At 45.3% G+C, this 24,367-nt stretch overlaps 1 protein-coding gene across 2 annotated transcripts in view; it reads right to left on the bottom strand.

The window, feature by feature from the left end:
* SOS1 (SOS Ras/Rac guanine nucleotide exchange factor 1) overlaps positions 1–23,270 on the bottom strand; it is a 125,680-nt gene extending 102,410 nt beyond the window's left edge. Inside the window, exons 1-2 of one of the 2 annotated variants that reach the window (XM_040429583.1) lie at positions 22,582–23,270; positions 13,948–14,200 (exon numbers count right to left, since the gene is read on the bottom strand). In XM_040429583.1, the coding sequence (XP_040285517.1) occupies positions 13,948–13,965 (18 nt within the window). In that variant the 5' untranslated portion in view covers positions 13,966–14,200; positions 22,582–23,270. The remainder of the gene's footprint in view (positions 1–13,947; positions 14,201–22,581) is intronic. The other variant, XM_040429582.1, reaches the window with a different exon arrangement.
* Positions 23,271–24,367: the final 1,097 nt, after the last annotated feature.

Consider the following 24,367-nt stretch of genomic DNA (forward strand, 5'->3'; position numbering starts at 1 on the left):
TGGATGCATTCAGGGAAAAATGTGCGATTTCGCAAGCAAGTTCATACAGTTTTGTCTGCTGTTCAGTTTTTATCACGCGGGTGCAATGCGATTTATTAAATTTCGCACGCGCGTGATAAAAAAAACTGAATGTTTACTAACAACTTCTTAGCAACCGTCAGTGAAAAACGCATCGCATCTGCACTTGCTTGCGAATGCGATTTTCACACAGCCCCATTCACTTCTATATAAAACATGCTGCGAAGTGATGCGTGAAAACCAACGCTCATGTACATAGACCCATTGAAATGAATGGGAACAAATTGCGTGCAGGCGCAATGCGTTTGCATCACGCGTTGCACCCGCGTGGAATACTCGCTCGTGTGAAAGGGGCCTAAGGGACAGTTCACACGATGGTTTTTTGCAGCCGTTTTCCACGCATTTTCCCTGCAGAATCCACACCAAAACATGTCAATGGGAGGCAGAACGTGCTTTTTTTCCACGCTGTGGAAAAAAGAAGCAGCAAGCTCCATCTCGGAGCACAATCCACACAGATTCTCCTATCTATGGAAATGAAAGGGAAGTTGAAAAAAAAAAAAAGGAATCTGAAATACTGCACAGAAAACCAGCGCAAATTCTGAGCTGATCTATTTCAGTGCGTTTTCCAAATACGGTGCCTTTATGGATTTTGTTGAGGATTTTTCCGTGACTGAAAATCAGTTTTATTCACTTGAATGAGGTTTTGCCTAATTCAAATTAACGGAATTGATTTTCTGTCGCGGAAAATTCTGCAACAAAATCCACAGAACGTTAAGGCGTCCTCTGTATTATACGGCTGAATACTCACCTGAGCAGTTTGGTGACGTTAAAGGGGTTGTCTCACTTCACAAAGTAGCATGAGAGAAAGTGAATAGAAGGCACTTACTAATGTATTGTGATTGCCCATGTTGCTTCCTTTGCTGGATGGATTCATTTATCCATCACATTATACACTGCTCGTATCCAGGGGTTACGACCACCCGGCAATCCACTGGTTGAACACTGTAGGAAAAAAGTGCTGGCCTCTCTGGTGGCTGGGACCGCGGGAGCTCACACAGGCCAGTGCTTTTCCTATAGTGTGCAAGCACAGCCACCTGTGATGGATTGCAGGGTGGTCGTAACCATGGAAACAAGAAGTGTATAAAGGTGATGGTAAAAATTAATCAAGGAAATATGGACAATCACAATACATTAGTAAGTGCCTTGTAGTAACTTTCTCTACATGATAATTCCATTGACTGAAGTGAGACAACCCCGTACCCATCAAGCAAGTGATGCATGCGGGCAAAAGCTTGGCTAACACCATAGCACTCGTCACCCAATGGAGGACAAAGCTGTGTCATTTTGGTCTCCGTCAGGCTAGTATAAGTATTCCACAAACTATACAGTCAAAGAAACGCATACCGCTTTAAACACGTTTTTTTTCTACAGTGGGAACCCAAGTGGGACGTATCCCACTTTATGTCTATACCATGGGATACATTGGGGGAATATATTGGGAGCGTAGATTTCAAACAGATGGCGAATGGGAGATGTGAACAGGTCCTTATTGACGGCTTTCAATACCAACTCTCAATAGTGTGAAGACAGATCAGGATCACAACACAATACAAGGGTGGGGGGAACCACCAGTGCACTTTATTGGGCGTATAAAACACCCGTCTCAGTAAGTTTCCTTCAATGTATTTGCTAAATTACTTAAAGAGGACCTTTCACTTGTATAAACTATGGTAACTAAGTATGCTGCCATATAGAGCGGCGCCCGGGGATCTCACTGCACTTACTATTATCCCCGGGCGTCGCTCCGTTCTCCCGTTATAGGCTCCGGTACCTTTGCTTCTTAAGTTATAGTAGGCGGTGTCTTCCCTTGTCCTGTGGGCGTCTCCTTCTCCTAGGCTGCAGCTCTGGCCAATCGCAGCGCACAGCTCACAGCCTGGGAGAAAAAAACCTCCCAGGCTGTGAGCTGTGCGCTGAGATTGGCCAGCGCTGCAGCCTAGGAGAAGGAGACGCCCACAGGACAAGGGAAGACCCGCCTACTATAACTTAAGAAGCAAAGGTACCGGAGCCTATAACGGGAGAACGGAGCGGCGCCCGGGGATAATAGTAAGTGCAGTGAGATCCCCGGGCGCCGCTCTACATGTCAGCATACTCAGTTACCATAGTTTATACAGGTGAAAGGTCCTCTTTAAATGCTGATGTAATTTAGGTTTTATTTTTTTACGCACTTATATAGCGCTACTATATACCGCAGCACTTTACAGACACCAGCATCAAGCTGTCCCCAATGGGGCTCAATTTAAATCCCCCCTTCTGTATGTTTTCGGAGTGTGGAAGGAAACCGAAGTACCCGGAGGAAACCCAGGCAAACACGAGGAGAACATACAAACTCCAAGAAGATGCTGTCCATGGTCAGATTCGAACCTAGGACCCCAGTGCTGCAAGGCAACAGTGCTGAGCCACCGTGCTGTATCTATGCATAAGACTCTGTTCACATTTGTGTTAAAAGTCTCCAGGGTTTCCTTAGCCTTTCCATTATTTCTAGGGCAAGAAAAGCACAGCCTGCAGCATTTTTGGTTTTCTTTGCTGATAAAAAGTATCCAAACCCTGTTAGGCCTAGTTCACATGAACGTTTTTTTGGCGAGTGTACGGGCCTTTTTTTGTGTTCCGTATACGGTCCGTATACGGAACCATTTATTTCAATGGTTCAGCAAAAAAAATGGAATGTGTTCCGTATGCATTCCGTATTTCCGTTCGGTTGAAAGATAGAACATGTCCTATATTTGCCCGCAAATCACGTTCCGTGGCTCCATTCAAGTCAATGGGTCCGCAAAAAAAACGGAACACATACGGAAATGCACCCGTATGTCTTCCGTATCCGTTCTGTTTTTTCTGAGCCATCTATTAAAAATGTTATGCCCAGCCCAATTTTTTCTATGTAATTACTGTATACTGTACATGGCATACGGAAAAACGGAACGGAAAAATGGAAAGGAAACACAACGGAACTCAAAAACGGAACAACGGATCCGTGAAAAACGGACCGCAAAAAACTATAAAAGCCATACGTTTGTGTGAACTAGGCCTTAGACTCATTTAAATACTATGCAGTCGACCAATAGAAAACGGATTCGGCATAGATGTAATGGTTTTGTGATAAACGGAAGCCACCACCCTAGTGTCATTAGAGCCTTAAATGGGGCTTCCTGTACTTTCAATATTCATGGGCCACCAATATCTGATTGTCGAGAGTCCAAAACCTCGCGACCCTGTAGTAGCTTCAACGTCAACTTCAATGGGAGCATTGTGGCAGCACTACACAATGGATGGAGCTGTGAAGTTTCAGTACCTACTTTTGATACCGAAGCTATAGCAAGATGCAGGCCAACGTACCCCAGCCAGTCAGATATTGATGGCCTTCCCTGAAGATAGTCCATCAATTTAACAGGAGTGGACCATCTTTAACCACTTAAGGACCACAGGTTTATACCCCCCTAAAGACCAGGCCCTTTTTTACAAATCGGCACTCCACAACTTTAGCGGTTTATTGCTCGGTCATGCAACTTACCACCCAAATGAATTTTACCTCCTTTTCTTCTCACTAATAGAGCTTTCATTTGGTGGTATTTCATTGCTGCTGACATTTTTACTTTTTTTGTTATTAATCGAAATTTAACGATTTTTTTGCAAAAAAATGACATTTTTCACTTTCAGTTGTAAAATTTTGCAAAAAAAACGAGATCCATATATAAATTTTGCTCTAAATTTATTGTTCTACATGTCTTTGATAAAAAAAAAAAATGTTTGGGTAAAAAAAAAAATGGTTTGGGTAAAAGTTATAGCGTTTACAAACTATGGTACAAAAATGTGAATTTCCGCTTTTTGAAGCAGCTCGGACTTTCTGAGCACCTGTCATGTTTCCTGAGGTTCTACAATGGCCAGACAGTACAAACACCCCACAAATGACCCCATTTCGGAAAGTAGACACCCTAAGGTATTCGCTGATGGGCATAGTGAGTTCATAGAACTTTTTATTTTTTGTCACAAGTTAGCGGAAAATGATGATTTATTTATTTATTTATTTTTTTCTTACAAAGTCTCATATTCCACTAACTTGTGACAAAAAATATAAAGTTCTATGAACTCACTATGCCCATCACGAAATACCTTGGGGTCTCTTCTTTCCAAAATGGGGTCACTTGTGGGGTAGTTATACTGCCCTGGCATTCTAGGGGCCCAAATGTGTGGTAAGGAGTTTGAAATCAAATTCTGTAAAAAATGACCAGTGAAATCCGAAAGGTGCTCTTTGGAATATGGGCCCCTTTGCCCACCTAGGCTGCAAAAAAAAGTGTCACACATCTGGTATCTCTGTATTCAGGAGAAGTTGAGGAATGTGTTTTGGGGTGTCTTTTTACATATACCCATGCTGGGTGAGATAAATATCTTGGTCAAATGCCAACTTTGTATAAAAAAAATGGGAAAAGTTGTCATTTGCCAAGATATTTCTCTCACCCAGCATGGGTATATGTAAAATGACACCCCAAAACACATTCCCCAACTTCTCCTGAGTACGGAGATACCAGATGTGTGACACTTTTTTGCAGCCTAGGTGGGCAAAGGGGCCCATATTCCAAAGAGCACCTTTCGGATTTCACTGGTTATTTTTTACAGAATTTGATTTCAAACTCCTTACCACACATTTGGGCCCCTAGAATGCCAGGGCAGTATAACTACCCCACAAGTGACCCCATTTTGGAAAGAAGAGACCCCAAGGTATTCGCTGATGGGCATAGTGAGTTCATGGAAGTTTTTATTTTTTGTCACAAGTTAGTGGAATATGAGACTTTGTATGAAAAAAAATAAAATAAAATAAAAATCATCATTTTCCACTAACTTGTGACAAAAAATAAAAGATTCTAGGAACTCGCCATGCCCCTCACGGAATACCTTGGGGTGTCTTCTTTCCAAAATGGGGTCACTTGTGGGGTAGTTATACTGCCCTGGCATTTTCCAGGGGCCCTAATGTGTGGTAAGTAGGTAAATGACCTGTGAAATCCGAAAGGTGCTCTTTGGAATATGGGCCCCTTTGCCCACCTAGGCTGCAAAAAAGTGTCACACATCTGGTATCTCCGTACTCAGGAGAAGTTGGGGAATGTGTTTTGGGGTGTCATTTTACATATACCCATGCTGGGTGAGAGAAATCTTGGCAAAAGACAACTTTTCCCATTTTTTTATACAAAGTTGGCATTTGACCAAGATATTTCTCTCACCCAGCATGGGTATATGTAAAATGACACCCCAAAACACATTCCCCAACTTCTCCTGAGTACGGCGATACCAGATGTGTGACACTTTTTTGCAGCCTAGATGCGCAAAGGTGCCCAAATTCCTTTTAGGAGGGCATTTTTAGACATTTGGATACCAGACTTCTTCTCATGCTTTGGGGCCCCTAGAATGCCAGGGCAGTATAAATACCCCACATGTGACCCCATTTTGGAAAGAAGACACCCCAAGGTATTCAATGAGGGGCATGGCGAGTTCATAGAAATTTTGTTTTTTGGCACAAGTTAGCGGAAATTGATATTTTTTATTTTTTTCTCACAAAGTCTCCCTTTCCGCTAACTTGGGACAAAAATTTCAATCTTTCATGGACTCAATATGCCCCTCACGGAATACCTGGGGGTGTCTTCTTTCCGAAATGGGGTCACATGTGGGGTATTTATACTGCCCTGGCATTCTAGGGGCCCTAAAGCGTGAGAAGAAGTCTGGAATATAAATGTCTAAAAAATTTTACGCATTTGGATTCCGTGAGGGGTATGGTGAGTTCATGTGAGATTTTATTTTTTGACACAAGTTAGTGGAATATGAGACTTTGTAAGAAAAAAAAAAAATATAAATTCCGCTAACTTGGGCCAAAAAAATGTCTGAATGGAGCCTTACAGAGGGGTGATCAATGACAGGGGGGTGATCAATGACAGGGGGGTGATCAGGGAGTCTATATGGGGTGATCACCCCCCTGTCATTGATCACCCCCCTATAAGGCTCCATTCAGATGTCCGTATGTGTTTTGCGGATCCGATCCATGTATCCGTGGATCCGTAAAAATCATACAGACATCTGAATGCAGCCTGACAGGGGGGGTGATCAATGACAGGGGGGTGATCAATGACAGGGGGGTCTATATGGGGTGATCACCCCCCCTGGAAGGCTCCAGGGAGACGCCTGTATGTGTTTTGCGGATCCGATCCATCTATCAGTGGATCCGTAAAAATCATGCGGACGTCTGAATGGAGCTTTACAGGGGGGTGATCAATGACAGGGGGGTGATCAGGGAGTCTATATGGGGTGATCACCACAGTCATTGATCATGCCCCTGTAAGGCTCCATTCAGATGTCCGTATGTGTTTTGCGGATCTGATCCATGTATCCGTGGATCCGTAAAAATCATACGGACATCTGAATGCAGCCTGACAGGGGGGGGTGATCAATGACAGGGGGGTGATCAGGGAGTCTATATGGGGTGATCACCCCCCCTGGAAGGCTCCAGGGAGACGCCTGTATGTGTTTTGCGGATCCGATTCATCTATCAGTGGATCCGTAAAAATCATGCGGACATCTGAATGGAGCTTTACAGGGGGTTGATCAATGACAGGGGGGTAATCAATGACAGGGGGGTGATCAGGGAGTCTATATGGGGTGATCACCACAGTCATTGATCACGCCCCTGTAAGGCTCCATTCAGACGTCCGTATGCGTTTTGCGGATCCGATCCATCTATTAGTGGATCCGTAAAAATCATGCGGACATCTGAATGGAGCTTTACAGGGGGTTGATCAATGACAGGGGGGTAATCAATGACAGGGGGGTGATCAGGGAGTCTATATGGGGTGATCACCACAGTCATTGATCACGCCCCTGTAAGGCTCCATTCAGACGTCCGTATGCGTTTTGCGGATCCGATCCATCTATCAGTGGATCCGTAAAAATCATGCGGACATCTGAATGGAGCTTTACAGGGGGGTAATCAATGACAGGGGGGTAATCAATGACAGGGGAGTGATCAGGGAGTCTATATGGGGTGATCAGGGGTGATCAGGGGCTAATAAGGGGTTAATAAGTGACGGGGGGGGGGGGGGGTGTAGTGTAGTGTAGTGGTGCTTGGTGCTACTTTACTGAGCTACCTGTGTCCTCTGGTGGTCGATCCAAACAAAGGGGACCACCAGAGGACCAGGTAGCAGGTATATTAGACGCTGTTATCAAAACAACGTCTAATATACCTGTTAGGGGTTAAAAAAAATCACATCTCCAGCCTGCCAGCGAACGATCGCCGCTGGCAGGCTGGAGATCAACTCTCTTACCTTCCGTTCCTGTGAGCGCGCGCGCCTGTGTGCGGGCGTTTACAGGAAATCTCGGCTCACGCGAGATGACGCCTATTGGCGTTAGTGTGACCTGGGAGCGCCGCAGAAATGACGCCTTTCGGCGTTAGCGTGACGGTAAGTGGTTAAAAAGGCTACATTCAGGCGTGATGGTGTTGCCATTGGATTTTCGGTGAAGATTCCACATTGTGAATATTTTTTAAACTTGTTCTGCCCATATATAAAAACTGTAACTCCACCAGATATCCCCTTTAAAATAAGTACAAAAGAAGTGGCCGGGGGAGGTGGGGCACACCTCTAAATGATGTCAGCCAGAGGTCTACTCATTGTAATCCCCTACTATCCGGATCAATGTGAAGAGAGGTGAAGGAAGAAACCCACCACCACACATATTCCCAACATGGAAACTGGTGGCTTCTGACTCCTCCTGCATCTACCATCCTCCTGAAGAAGGGTAGTCTATCTCTGTATACAGGTCAGTGTGGAATGACACTGTATACACCGCTTTAAAAAGAGAAGGATTTTTACTCAGCTGAAAAACATTTCAGGGAAGATTTACCAAGACCGGCCCTTTCTGCACCCCTCATAAATTAGGCACATCCTCCGGCAGTTTGTGCGCCAGAGCTGCCATAGATTTCTGGCCTTATTTGCAACAGAAAACTGGCATAAATTAAAATAAATTTGTCGCCGCTGGTAGGCATGCACCCTTTAGAAAAAGTGGTGGTGGTGCAAACACATAGTAAGGGTCCATTCACACGTCCGTAAGTGTTTTGCGGATCCGCAAAACACGGACACCTGCAATGTGCGATCCGCAATTTGCGGATCCGCACATCACAGACACTATAATAGAAAATGCCTTTTCTGGATAAGAATAGGACAGGTTCTATTTTTTCCAGGAACAAAATTGCGGATCCCGAAAAAACGGATCCTGAAAAAACAGATGCGGATCCCGAAAAAACGGATGCGGATCCAGGAAATGTGGATTTGCATCCATTCCAGCCCCATTGAAAGTGAATGGGTCCGCAAATTGCGGAACGAATGCGGACCCAAATTACGGACGTGTGAATGGACCCTTAGAGACTTTTTAAACCCACTTTTCAGGCACAAGGGAGAAGATAAATCTCCCCACGACATCTGCTCAATGTAGCTTTAGGACATCTTCAGGGGGAAAAAAAATAAATAAAGACAACCTCGTGTTTTCTGTCCGTATTCTGGTAACAAGCTTCTGGTCGGGTGCATTATTTCTAGGACTATTCTAAAAACCTATTTCTGGACAGCAGTCGCTGAGTCAGATTCACTTGATCTGCCTGGACTTTCTAACAACAAAGCTTTCTGGAAAATGTCAGGTCATGTGCAGCTCAAGGAAGAAAAGAAATGTCCTTTATGTTATGAGTCAACAGAATGACGCCTCGCGGTTGAGAAACAAGATATGGGCTACTGGCGCACTTGTTCCCATTGCTAATACCGCTTTATTTTCACTTGCCTAATCACATGAAAGACGATGCGTCTCCTGAACTATCCTGTCATAGCCCTCCAGGCAATAAATGTATTAGATGGAGCAAGTTTCGAGAAATACGCACAAGCTTGGAATTGTAAGGCAAGTAGGTTTGGATTTCATAAGAAGATAGGTTCACCTCTCCCGCTCCCCTGCAAATTTTACAAAGAAGGAAGCCGAGATCGGTTGTTAAAGGTCCTCTCCAGTCCAGCACTGTGGGTCCGGTCTCTTTTGGACCGGGAGGTATGTCACGTCCACTGTTCACCCAATTCACTGGCCTTGGTGGTCATGTGTTATTCATGCAAATTTTACAGTGTCAGACAACCCCTTCAAAGAGCATTTGACACCATGCTCAACCTTATAAAACTACCTGGTGGGACTGACCATGGTGGATTAAAGGAGTCCTCTATGGCTGCAACGAAATTCAAACTTACTTTTTCTCTAAAGCAAGGCAAATCTACTTTCTCACTGGCGTTTTGGCTTTCCGTTTCTGAGATACGTTCAGGGCTCTCACAAGCGGTCCAAAACGGATCAGTTTTCTGAATGGAAAAGGATCCGCTCAGAATGCCTCAGATCCGTCTACATTCTGCTCTGGAGGAGGACACCAAAACGCTGCTTGTCTGACTAAACTGAGCCAAACAGATCCGTTCTGACACACAATGTAAGTCAATGGGGACGGATCCGTTTTCTATGACGCAATCTGGCACAATAGAAAACTGATCCGTCCTCCATTGACTTTCAATGGTGTTCAAGACGGATCCGTCTTGGCTATGTTAAAGATAATAAAAATCGATCCGTTTTAAACGGATGCAGACGGTTGTGTTATCTGAACGGATCCGTCTGTGCAGAACCATGATGGATCCACACCTAACGTGAGTGTGAAAGTAGCCTAACATACAAACCTTAGAATCTCAAGCACTGCAGGAGTTTACCTGAACACCCACCATTAATCACTATGTTTAGGGCTCTTTCACACCTGCGTTCTTGTCTTCCGGCATAGAGTTCCGTCGTCGGGGCTCTATGCCGGAAGAATCCTGATCAGGATTATCCTAATGCATTTTGAATGGAGAGAAATCCGTTCAGGATGCATCAGGATGTCTTCAGTTCCGGAAAGGAACGTTTTTTGGCCGGAGAAAATACCGCAGCATGCTGCGCTTTTTGCTCCGGCCAAAAATCCGGAACACTTGCCGCAAGGCCGGATCCGGAATTAATGCCCATTGGAAGGCATTGATCCGGATCCGGCCTTAAGCTAAACGTCGTTTCGGCGCATTGCCGGAGCCGACATTTAGCTTTTTCTGAATGGTTACCATGGCTTCCATGACGCTAAAGTCCTGGCAGCCATGGTAAAGTGTAGTGGGGAGCGGGGGAGCAGTATACTTACCGTCCGTGCGGCTCCCCGGGCGCTCCAGAGTGACGTCAGGGCGCCCCACGCGCATGGATGATGTGTCGCATGGATGACGTGATCCATGCGCATGGGGCGCTCTGACGTCATTCTGGAGCGCCCGGGGAGCCGCACGGACTGTAAGTATACCGCTCCCCGCTCCTACTATGGCAACCAGGACTTTAATAGCGTCCTGGGTGCCATAGTAACACTGAAAGCATTTGGAAGACGGTTCCGTCTTCAAATGCTTTCAGTACACTTGCGTTTTTCCGGATCCGGCGGGCACCTCCGGCAACGGAAGTGCATGCCGGATCCCAACAACGCAAGTGTGAAAGAGGCCTTATCTAAATTGAGACAAAAACTTAAAAAGGGGTTGTTCACCATTTCTGCAGACCCATCAGCATGGCCTGACCCACAGTGGTCATCATAAGGGCTGTGGTGTCGGAGTCAAAGCTAGTTTTGGTTGGAGTCGGAAGAAATGTACTGACTTCAGCTTAAAGGGAACCTGTCACCTGGATTTTGGGTATAGAGCTGAGGACGTGGGTTACTAGATGGCTGCTAGCACATCCGCAATACCCAGTCCCCATAGCTCTGTGTGCTTTTAGGGCTTGTTCACACGACCGTGCCGTTGTTTGCGGTCCGCAAATTGCGGATCCGCAAAAAACGGATGCCGCCCGTGTGCGGAATGGACCAGGAGGCCCATTATAGAAATACCTATACTTGTCTGCAAAACGGACAAGAATAGGAAAGGAATTTTTGCGGGGCCATGGAACGGAGCAACGGATGCGGACAGCACACAGAGTGCTGTCCACATCTTTTACGGACCCATTGAAATGGTTCTGTATACGGACCATATGCGGAACGCAAAATACATTCGTGTAAACAAGCCCTTATTGTGTAAAAAAAGATTTGATACATATGCAAATTAACCTCAGATGAGTCCAGCACCGCCCAGCATCCTCCGAATCTCCTCCTTGCTCCCCGACATCAGAAAGCTAGAGAGCCGTAATCTCGCGATGCGCGATCTAGCGCATGCGCAGTGTCCTCAGGGTAGGAACTGCGCATGCGCTAGCTCGCGCATCGCGAGATTACGGCGCTCTAGCTTTCTGACGTCTGGGAGATTGAGGATGCGGGGCGGTGCTGGGCTCCTTTACGCTGGACTCATCTCAGGTTAATTTGCATATGTATCAAATCGGGTTTTTTACACAATAAAAGCACACAGAGCTATGGGGACTGGGTATTACGGATGTGCTAGCGGCCATCTAGCAACCCATGTCCTCAGCTCTATACACAAAATCCTGGTGACAGGTTCCCTTTAAACCAATATCTGTCAAGATCTGCATTTTTTTGCGGGTCCAATGCAGACCCATTCACTTCAACAGGGCCACAAAAGATGAGGACAGCACACCATGTGCTGACAGCATCCATATGTCCGTTTCGTGGCATCCGCAAAAACATAGAACATGTCCTATTCTTCTCCACATTACGGACAAAGATAGGACTGTATTATTATGTCCCGGATGTTCCGTAAAATGCAGAACGCACACAGCCGGACTCCATGTTTTGCGGATCTGCAATTTGCAGACTGCAAAACAGGTAATGGTTGTGCGCATGAGCCCTTATTAATATTGCATCATTCATATTTTTACTTTCATATAAATTTAGGAAAGTTTAGAAATGTCAATTATAATTATATACAAATTCACAGATTTTTTACAATAAGTAAGTGTATAAAAGTGTTTTCCACTTATTAAATACATAGTGCTTTGCATATTTACTTCCAGGAATTTAGAAAATGTCAGGAAATTGTATTCTAATAAATATGCTTTAAAGGCTATGTACACCTTTGGGGGCAAAACATTTTTTATTATTGCATTGTACTCCTTTTGAGCTAAAAATATATATTTTTTAAATTGGTATTTATTAAAATGTGGTGTCCTTTTTTCTGTATAGAGCTGAGATGCTCTAGTAGCACCCTTTGGATTTTCTGTCTTTTCAGTCAGACCAGGAGCAGACAGCCTCCTTATCTCTGCTCTCTAACATTATTGCTCAGTTCTTATCTTATTGATAAGAATGTGGCCTAAATACAGTAAAGGTGTATGACCTCTCAGTAGTTTACAGATAAGGTTTATTAGATGACCAAAGTGAAAGTACCAGTCACACAGCTAGAACAGTTAACCCTTTGTGACAGAACACTGTCACTATTTTTAATAAAGGCCAATTGAAAAAATTATTTTTAGCCAAAAATGACTAAGGCTACTTTCACATCTGCGTTTTCAATTCCGCTATTGAGATCAGTCATAGGATCTCAATAGTGGAAAAAAACGCTTCAGTTTTGTCCCCATTCATTGTCAATGGGGACAAAACTGAACGAAACCGAATGCACCAGAATGCATTCCGTTCAGTTTGGTTGCGTCCCCATGTAAGGCCGAATGCACAAGGCCGTGTTCCGCGGCCGAGAGCGGTCCGTGCTATGCCGGGCTGGATTCCTGTTCAGGGCAGGAGCGCCCGGCGTCATTGGTTGCTATGACGCCGTGCACTTCATGCCACCGCTGCACTACAGTAATACACTCGCATAGTGTACAGGAACAGGAATCCAGCCCGACATACCACGGACCGCTCTCGGCCGCGGAACACGGCCGTGTGCATTCGGCCTAAGTCAATGGGGACGGATCCGTTTTCTCTGACAATAGAAAACGGATCCGTCCCCAATTGACTTTCAATGTGTTCAAGACGGATCAGTCATGGCTATAGAAGACATAATACAACCAGATCCGTTTATGACGGATGCATGCGGTTGTATTATGGCAACGGAAGCATTTTTGCAGATCCATGAGGAATCTGCAAAAAAACGCTAATGTGAAAGTAGCCTTACATGCAATTATTTTAAAAAAAATTGCCTTTGAAGGTGTACACAGCCTTTAAGTTCAATCTAAGTAGATACCTTACATGACAGTAAGAAAAAGCCTGATGTTACCATCTTACTACAGTCAATTTATTACTAAGTTATTAGCCATTGGCAGGAGACATCGGCACAAGCCTGGTCGTCATTCTTACCTGAACCCTGCTTCTCCGTTCCAGCTCAATCGCTCCCCCTACGGGGCTGCAGGTCTCCCTGCGTCAACATCCAGTTTAATGGGGGGTCACATGGCCACTGCAGCAACAAGTCACCCGTGCGCCACGTGACCCAGTGGCATGACACATGATCGCTGCCACGGCCAAGTGACCAGCTTCAAATCAGAAGCAGACATGGAGGCACTCAAGGGGAAGCGTTGGAGCCGGAACCCAGCAGCGGGGATCAGGCAAGTATGATTCCCAGTGGAGGTCCAGCCACTCTGGGTGGGGAGGTGAGGGGTCTGTAGAAATGGTCCTAAGGTATAAACAAACCCTTTAAGTTTATCCGATTTAGAGTTAAGTCATGAAGGGGAGCAGCCTAGTGATCTCCAACGCGCAGGTACAGCTTTGGGCTATAAGAAGAAACATTATTAAGCAAAACGGACACATCAGTTCTCCTGACAAGTCTGCAGACATGTCACTATTAGCAAACATTTGAATTTTCAATCAAATAATCCTCAAGCATTGTTCCTCGCGACTCTGCATTGTTCTATTACTCTTTTATCCCTCCTGTAATTATACAAATAAACTGACAACTGGCTGTCATCGCTGCCGCGATAACATACCTTACTATGTGACTGCATGAAGCCGCTGACTGGCTGCAGCGGTCACACGGAGTAGTCGCCGACATCATCGCTGTAGTGCTGGAAAACAAGATGAGCAGCAGCACCAACGCTAGGAGAACTGGGGGCTGAGTAGGCTCTAAAAGATTCTGGACATTTGGTAACATTTTGGAGGGTCCTGGAAAACGCCTTTAAGCCCAGTTTCAGATTTTTGAACACATTTTAAATCCTTAAAGGGAACCTGAAGTGCTGAACGCTGGGGAAGATAGAAAAGTGAAAACTGGCTCATTTTCAATAGTTTAACCTTTTTTACTCCCGATTTCCTTCACAGGGAAAAAGGGTGTGACTAAAGTGCACCTCCATGCGCCAAAATTCCGGCACATTTCAGAAATTTGGTGCAAATTACGGCAACGAAGCCTGCTGTAAAACGAACACCATAATTCCCTTCATGGTGAATCTTCCCCCTATATATCAATCTTCTCAGCTCCTCCTGCCCTGTAGACTGTATTTTTCATTCATGTACTATCGGCAATTTTTTGCGAATTGCAAACTGGCCATCTCATTCCTATGGGGCCATGCACACATCCGTGCTTGATGCAGATCCGTGTGGCCGTTATTATAGAAAATTATAAATGATAGAAAATGTTCTATCCTGGTCCATATTCCGGACGAGGATAGCCCTTTCTACTGATGGGAGAGGAAAAAACGGAATGTATACGGAAGGTATCCGTATTTTGGAGATCTGTTTGAGGACCAAAATCCGGACTAGTGCATGAAGCCTAAACTGCATATCTTATGTGACCGGTTCACATAACTCATTTTTTTTCTTAGATTTTTATTTTGGTTTCAATGCACTATCAATGGTGCATCTCATATAAAAAGAATAAAAATAAAAATTCTTAAAATCTCATATCAGGAATAGACATTCATATGACAAGGCATTTTGTTGGGGATAAAAATATATTTTAAAATGATGCTGCTCAGCAAAATCGCTGCCAAGACGAAAACCTCATCCACCTGTAAGCACTTTTCTAAATTTTGTCAGAGCCAGAAATATGAGTAGTCACAGGCCATGCTGCAGATCCTATCAATTTCACTTTGGAATTGCGTCCAGAACACGTCCCTGGTACCTCTGTGTGTAACGCTACATAAATCTGCTGAGGTAAGAGTACCAAACAAACGCCGACTACCTCATCGCATGAGCTCACCACCGCAGGGCTCGTCAGCTGTGTCTTATATCCAATAATTCATGGTAGAAAACGAAGCGAGAACGCACAATCAAAGCGCTCACACAAAACGCTAAATGGGTTGGCCATGAGTTTTTATTTTAATTCCACACAGATGCAACAGGACCTGTGAAGGGGCTTATACGTACCTGCTCCGGGCCGATCCGTGGGTCCCAGGCTGTCTTCACTGCACTGCATGTAAACTTCCTCCACAGATCAGGTCACCTGCATCGCTGCAGCCAATGACCTGCTCCAGCAGTGACGTGTCCCCAAGCAGCAAATAATCTAGCAGTGACTTGACTCAGCACTAACATGTCCCCAGGCGGTAAGTCATTGGCTGTTACCCCATCCATGCAGGAAGTTTACATATGGGGACCAAAAGTGCAGTGAAGACAACCGGGAAGTCATGGAGCTGGAACTGAGCGGAGGGGAGCAGATAAGTATAGTTCTCTACGCAGTCCTACTGGGGTGGAAGGGGGGAAATTAAAAAGAAACAAATTGCGGAAAATCCCTTTAAAGGTGTATTGCAGACGCCAGTGGTTGGCTGAAGCCAGGCAACAAAAGCCTGGCAGGTAGAAACAGATTGGATGTGCTGGACCTAATAGGGAAGTAATACTGCTTATTTTTATTATTTTTTGGTGTTGAAACTATAGGGAAAAAAAATAAATCGGTGAGTGAGACGATGCTTTCGTACGTTCACATCTGCGCTGTAAGTGTTCTGCTCAGATCAATAAAACTATTGGATGTGCCATAGACGTCAAGTGATGCCATGAATGTGGTGGAAGCCCTGCAGTCAGGCACCAGAGCTGGGCCCTTGATTGGACAAAAAAGTTCTGCATGCTGCACTATTACGTTTGGCTTTTTTACAAAAATCTATGATGGCGCCTCCAACAGATAGGTGAACACAGCCTTAAAGGGGTTTTCTGAAATTGTAATCCCACCACCTGGGACTCCTGCTCACAGTAGTGCCACGGCCTTCTCGCAGCTTTCCCCAAGCCAGTGATGACCCGTTCATCAGTCACATAGCCTAGGTGCAACTCAGCCCCATTGTAGTGAAGGGGGCTGAGCGCAATACAAAGCACAGACAAAATATAACATGTACATAAGCTGATCGGCGGGGGTCCCGGGTGTCGGACCGCTACCAACTACATACTGATGACCTATTTTGAGGATAGGTCATCAGTATTAAAATTTCGGAAAATCCATTTAAAATGTACGTCTTTCTCCCTGGCAGCAAGAACTAAGATTTGGTCACATCATGTCGCGATACAAGGAAACCCATAACCATTTAGAGCATTTTTTCCACCCCAAACTCTTACACCCTGCAACATGGGGTTGATAAATATGGTCCTCAACAAAGCCAGACTATAGGCAACTGAAGTCATCTTACAGTCCTAATCTTGCCATGTAACAGGGTACCCACTGAAGGGCAGCATGACAGGGCAGGATGAAATCAGAGTCCCCTCTGCTGTAAAGGTGACAAGACATGGGGACTCATGGAGCAGGTTCCCAGGAGCCCTGGTTGGGAAACACTGATCCGGTCTCATTTTACTTATTTCTGAGCTGTCCGATAAATCGGGCTGCATTTAAGCTTTTCCTGATATGATGACTTTCCGTTTTTGAATTTTTCGTCCTTTACTCCCTGCCTTCCTGGAGCCATTACTTTTATTTCTTTCATTCACACAGCCGTATGAGGGCTTGTTTTTTGTGGGACAACTTGTACTTTCTAATGCCACCATTTAAAATTGCATACAATGTAGTGGGAAGCTGGAATTTTTTTTTCCAAATGGGGTGGCATTGGAAAAAAAAATAAAACTCAATTCTGTGACAGTTGGGTTTTGTTTTTACTGCTTTCACTATGCGGTAAAACTGACATGTAACCTTCATTCTCTGGATCAGTACAATTACGACAATACTGCATTTATATAGTTTTTCTTGTGTTTTAATACTGAAAAAATAAAAACTTTAGAAAAAATGTATTTCTTCATTTCAGAATAGTATGGGCATTTTCAGATACAGCGATGCCCAGGTTTATTTTTTATTTTGGAGAAAGGGGAGGAGGATTTGCATTTTTTTTGTTTTACTTTTTTTAGGCCCCTAAGGGATCCCCACATGTGATCATTGGGATGCCATTTGTATTAGGTAGTGGAATTCTATCTATTATGAATTACAGAAATGAATATATTGAAATGCAGTGCTGCCACCAGGAACATACCAATAGGCCTTAAAGCCTTGTACAGGGTCTGGCCTATTACTGCTAAGGAACGCCTTCCCCGATCTCCGAAAGGGAAAGACGTTCCTTCTCAGGAAGCATGCACTTCCAGGTTCTTTACCTTTCAGGTGACATGCTCACATTTGACCACGACATCTGAGGGGGTTAAATGTCTGCTATTAACCCCGGGTGTCTGCTGTGTGAAGCAGCAGGCACCTGGCAGCTATGGCGCTTGCTCTGTTCCAGAGCGGGTGTCATATTTAAAGACTCGACATTCACCATACTATTACAGGGGATGTCGGGAAGAGGTTAAAGAGGACCCGTCACCGCTCCTGACTTGTCTGTTTTAGTAACAATTCTGGAGCTTCTATTCTTACAACCATATGCTGTGTTATTCCTCTACTATTCCTTCTACAAGTTTATGAATGCTGTAGTAAACATCCACCTGTGTGTTACTAGTTGGGGGGGTCCCTGTACTGTCTAACACTATCCAATTACTCCTTCCAGTGTCAGACTGTAAGGAGACACCCCGGACTTTGCAAACTGTTAGTAACTCATTCATAACTTCTAGAAGGAATAATAAAGAAATGGCACATCATAGAGTCATAAGAATAGATACCAGAATAATTACTACATGGGGAATACATTAGAATCATAAAGCCAAAGTGTACAGTCAGCATAACTGACGTACACAGGACAACTGCAAACCAATGCACACAGGGATACCAGAGCTCAGCTGTTTGAGGCCGCCCCGCAGGTCACCAAGCACAGCGCTGTCCATTGAATAGTGGCTGTGCTTGGTATTGCAGCTGAGCTCCATTCACTTGAATGGGACTGAGCTTCACCTAGGCCATGTGGCCCCCATGAACACAACATCACTGGACTAGGGAGAGGGGCCTCTTCAAACAGCTGATGTTCGTGATGCCAGGAGTCAGACCTTCACTGATCAGGTATTGATGGCCTATCCTGAAGATAGGACATCCATATAAAAAAATTACGCCCAGAGGTCATACCCCATTCCCACTATGCCTGGGCTCACTGTTCCTCCATCTTCTTCTCAAACATCATACTCTATAAAGGCACATAGGCAGATAAGGTTTATCGTAGGAACCACTCAATCCCACCCGTAGACCTGGCTGAAGTTGAAGATACCGGACTTCCATCAGTAGAGTTTCTAGTTTTTTTTGTTACATGATCTTTGCTGACAGCTCAGTGCAGAAACCAGAATGTTTGTCATAGGGACAAAGCCATGGAAAGAAGAATCCTGCAAGATATGTCCTCTTCTGTAGCACTGTATAGCACACTTGAGAGCCGCGGCCCTGCTCTAACAGCGCAGACGGGCAGGAGTGCCGATCCGGGCTGTTTAACACTTTACATGCCGCAGCAATGGTGCCCGCCGCATGTAAAGTGTTGACAGAGGGAGCGGACTCCCTCTGTCTCCCATCAGCACCCCGCAAATGCCTACAGTAATTTCCAGCAGGCTGCGCCTCTCGGCGCCTCCTGCTGGTTAATGCTAGAATAGCAATGCCATTAAAATGCAATGCACTATAGGGATAGTGCATTGCGTTTTAAAAGCAATCAAAAATCTGTGTCTGTTATAGTCCCCTTGTGGGACTATTAAGTGGTAAAAAAAAACAAAAAAAAAACAAACGCTTTTTTCCATTGAAAATACGATTTTCAATGAAAAAAATCTTCCCCATATGTTTGGTATTGTCGTGTCATTAACGACCCAGACTACATCAATATCACGTAAATTATCCCCTACGGTGAACGCCGTAAAAAAAATTGCTAATTTATTAATTCTTTAAAAAATAAATAAAAAAATTAATAACAAGCGATCAAAAAGCGCCATTTACTCCAAAATGTTACCAATGAAAAATACAAGGCGTCCCTCAAAAATCAAGCCCTCACACAACTCCATAGAAAAAAAAAAAAAAAAAAAAAAAAGTTATGGGTCTTGGGAAGCGGCAATGCAAATACATTTATTTATTTATTTTAAAGAAAGAAAAAAAAGGGTTTTAATGCAAAAAAGCAGTAAAATGTAAAAAAAAAATAAAAAAAATATGTATTTGGTATCACTGTAATCGTACTGACCCAGAGAATAAAGATATTATGTTACTTATACCGAAAAATGAACGCCGTAAAATCTATAACCTAAAAACACAGTGGGGGTATTGCTGTTTTTCCCATCTCACTCCCAGAAAGTTATGTGTACCCCAAAATGGCGCCATTAAAAACTACAACTTGTCCCGCAAAAAACAAGCCCTCATAAAGCTATATAGACGGAAAAAATAAAACGTTATAGCTCTTGGAACGAGGCGAAGAAAAAAAAAGGAGGAAAACGCTTGGTCACATATGATACACCTATAGTTACAATAACAACAAGGGCTCCCATGACACTGCAAAACAGTCCCAAAAACCAAAGATCTTTAGATGCCCATAGCAACGAATCAGATTCCTCTTTTCATTTTTCACAGCTCCTTTAGAAAATGAAAGGTGGAATCTGATTGGTTGCTATGGGCGACTAAGCCAGTTTTCTTTTACACAGCTCCCTCATTGATTTTTCCAAAAGTGCTTGCAGAATTACAATTCACTATGAAATTCATGAGACACCCAGTTAAAAGGGTTCTCCAAAAAGACAACAGCTTATGATGGTGTAAGAACAAGACCACCTTGCAGCTCCCCTGTGGCTTCTGTGCTGGCACTTTTTCGGTCCCAAAGGGCCATGTTCATCCTGCTCCAACAGATGTGACTGCTGCAGCCAATCACTAGATGCAGTGGCGACATGTTGGGCTCATCTCTAGGACAGTCAAGTTAAGGGGTTTTCCAAGATTCTTTTACTAATGACCTCTCCTCAGGACAGATTATCAGTATCTGATTGGTGGGGGTCTGACACCCTGGACACCCGCTGAGCAGGTCCTGTGAGCACTGCGGCCTTCTCTCTGCTTTTCCTAGGCCGAGTAACAACAAGTTAAATCGGTCACGTGGCCTAGGAGCAGCTCATCCCCATTCAAGTGCAATACCAAGCACAGCCACTATACAATGTACGGCGCTGTGCTTGGTGAGCTGTGAGAAGGCTGCAGTGCACCGATGACTTCTCAAAACAGCTGATCAGCGGGGGTCCTGGGTGTCGGACCCCCACCACCGATTAAGAGGATAGGTCATCAGTAAAAAAAAAAAATTTGAAAACCCTTTCAAAGGGGTCGTCCCACATCACACTGAGGCCAGTGACTGGCTGCAGTGGACAGGTGAATAGGAACGGAATATCATTCCTTCCAGGGGCTTCCCACTGCTGGGATGGTGGCAAGATTTAAACACTCTTGCCATTCTATTCAGTTTTCATTTACGTCAGACAATCCCTTTAACATCTCTGGAGCAGGAAGAACACAGACACGGATGGGGCTACAGAAGTGACAGCAGCAGAATTAGGGCTCATTGACACGAACGTGTGATGCCCGTTGCCGTATTGTGGACCACATTTGCGGATCCGCAATACACGGGCACCGTTCCGTGTACATTCCGCATCACGGATGTGGACCCATTCACTTCAATGGGTCCGCAAATCCGGAGATGCGGAACGGAATCACGGAACGGAACACTACGGAGTGGTTCCTGGGGTTCCGTTTCGTGCCTCCACACCGCAAAAAGACAGAACTTGCTCTCTTTTTGCGGAACATAGGGATTGCGGACCCATTCAAGTGAATGGGTCCGCGATCCCCATGCGGCTGGGCCACGGTCGGTGCTCGTGCACCGCGGACCGCAATTTGCGGTCCACAGCATGGGCACGGGCTTCACACGGTCGTGCGAACAAGCCCTTATACACATATATAATACACACATACACATCAGGCAAGTTAGACAATTTTTTTTTTTTTTTTAATTAAAGGAGTTGTCCGAGATTTTGATACTGACTACCTATCCTTGGGACAATCTCTGCAAACCCCTTTAAACTAAAAGTTTAACACAAAGTACAACAAATGTGACTTACCCAACCTCCCATTGGTGCTCTGTCCTGCAGCTACAACACCACATACAATCACTCGTCTCCATGGTCGGCCATGCTAGCAGCAATGCTGAAACCAGTGATTGGCTGCAGTGGTCATGTGGATGCATGACACATCATCGCTGCAGGAAACCCAGAACGGCTTAGGATTTAAAGCAGATTTTAGATACTTAGATATTGTTGATCTATCCTCAGGATAGCTGATCAGTATCAGATCGCTGGGGGTCCAAAACCAGGCACCTCCGCCAATCAGATGTTTATGGCAGACGTCAGTGCCATAAACTATGCAGTGGACTAAGCCGAAAGCACTCTATAATCTCCTCCACAGTGCAGCTCAGCTCGTGTTCACTTGATTGAGGGAGGAGCTGCAGTAACACAGTACGGCCACCAAACAGAGCGCAGTATGGTCAACCTGTCCAGGCGCGTGTTCCTGCAGACTGCCATCGGCCCCACTGGCGAGCTGCGGCTTCCCCTTAATTCCAGATTTCTCCCTTTACTGTGTATAGGCAGAAAGCTGAGAACCAGTGTTGGGAAGATACCTGTATGGGGAGGAAGCTGTCAATCAGCCGCAGCCTGGAACCACAGCTCAGCAATATTGGGGACTTTGGACACATTTGTCTAAACTACACCAACGGGTCCAATAAGTTATACATGGATGGAGCCCTCATATTGAGTGAGCTTCCCTTTAAAGCAATCTGACAACCAATTTTACCTTTCACTTTAAGGGCTCATACACACAACCGTGTACTGCAGGTCCGCAATATAAGGGCTGCGCACCCCATATCACGGATGTGGACCCTTTGAATTAAATGGGTCCACAATCCTCAAGATACAGAGCGAAGGCACAGATTGAAGGCACTACAAATCACCTCCGCACCGCAACAAAATAGAACGCGTCCTATTTTTTGCGTTGCGGACCCATTCAAGTCAATGGGTCTGTATACGCAAACGGCGTGCGCACAGACAGTGCCCGTCCATTGCAGGCCGCAATTGGCACGGGGCACAAAACGCTCGTGTGCATGAGCCCTAACCGTGAAAAGCAATGCACACACAATGTAGACTAGGATACACAGCGACCAATCAGGTGGCTTCTTTCACTTTCCAGCTTTCTTTAGGAAAATGAAAGCAGTGATCTGATTGGCTCAGGGATAAGAGGTCTTGCAATGCCGGGACACGGAGGACGTGAGGTGTCTCACCTTCTTGAGGGAGGAGACCAGCAGATTCCTCCACTTGGGGGCATTCTCTTCGCTGAAGAAGTCGTACTGGAGCTGGGGCGCCTGCATGACTGTGCTGTATCCCCGGAGCACGCAGGCTGGCTCTACCAGAACTGTCACGCGTCCCCAACACAGAGGATCCCTTTAAGAAGAGGCAGCGGTATTAAGGCAGAAGCTCGTCGGCAGGATGGCAGCCCCTTAGTAGGGGCAGCATATGGAGGGAGCAGGGACCCCTGTGCGGGGAGAAGGGGGGCGGCTGCCTGTACATATATGACAGCTGTGTGTAGACACTGGGTGTCGGGGGACACAGGAGGCCTCGGCTGTGCTCTCTCCTCCTGCAGCGCTCTGACAACGGGATCACCCGCAGCTCATCTCCGTGTCGGTGCACTGACAGGGCAAGGGGTGAGATCGGGCGTCACAGGGAGACCCCAGTGCCCCCCCGGCCGTGAGACACCCCGGCTCCCCTCCCTTCTGTCTGCCGCCCAGGCCGCCTTCCCCGCCAGACGGCAGCGCCAGGTGCCGGAGGTCCTGCAGGAAGTCAATGGCGGTGTCACTCAGTTGTTGTTATTATTGTTGTTTGTTTCCCCTCCGCATTCTCTCCCGATAGTTGTGCTCAGCGGCCGTTGGAAGAGGCTCGCACCGCGCCTGCGCGCTGCAGGGAGGACGGAAAGGCTGCCTGCCACTATCACGTGATGCGCGCTTCTAACCACGCCTCGGTTCCCGAGAAACGTTTTTTTTTTTTCACGCAACTTTATTTCTCTACATAGCGTAAGAGATACAAAAGTGTATCTGTAGTATAGCCGAGGAATTCCTCGAGTTCCTTCCCAATGATTATATGAATGATGCAGCATATTGTATCTGAAAATAGAATATTGATGGTGATTAGAAACTCACTTAGCCACAATGAGATCGGCCCCCGACATCTGTATGAATTCAATATTTCCACTGCATCACATAAACATGAGGAAAATTGATGAAAACTGTCTAAAATAAAAACTAGCTGTGTTGTCCAAAGAAACCAATCACAGCTCAGCTTTCAAGAGCATAATACAAAAATAAAAGATGCTCTGTGATTGGTTGCCAGGGACAACAAAGCCATCTCTCCTATAGTGTTTTTAGGAAAAATGGTGCATGTTAGCGTACCTCCAGAACAGCGGTATAAAACGCACATTGATGGTCTTTTACATCACGGTTCGTATTTTCAGACCTTAATGTTTTCTTGAATGCTCAAGGTAAGACTTTTTTCACGTGTTTTACCATAGTCTCCCCAATAAAGAGGTTGTGTCACTTCAGCAAGTGACATCATGTAGAGAAAGTTAAAGGGGTATTCTCATCTGAGACAATGGGGGCATATCTGGGACCCGCACCTACATCGAGAATGGAGCGGGAAAAGTGGTGGCCATGTGCAATGCGCCCTCCACACCTTTCAGGCCTCTGTTCTCAGCGTAGGTGACCCTATCAGACAATGGGGGCATATCTTAGCGAAATACCCCCCATTATCTGTAAAGAATAAATCAAGGCAACTGGACTTACTGTAGATGTCTTGAAAACCCTTTGTCTGAGATGGGAAAACCCCTTTAACACAAGCCACTTACTAATATACTGTTACTGTCCATATTGTTTCCTTTGCTGGCTGGATTCATTTTGCCATCACATTATACACTGCTTGTTTCCATGGTTACGACCATACTGCAATCCAGCAGTTATGGTCGTGCTTGCACACCGCAGGAAAAAGTGCCGTCCTCTCTGGTGGCCGAGACAGTGGGAG

Source organism: Bufo bufo, chromosome 4, assembly GCF_905171765.1.
Source record: "Bufo bufo chromosome 4, aBufBuf1.1, whole genome shotgun sequence".
Taxonomy (NCBI): domain Eukaryota; kingdom Metazoa; phylum Chordata; class Amphibia; order Anura; family Bufonidae; genus Bufo; species Bufo bufo.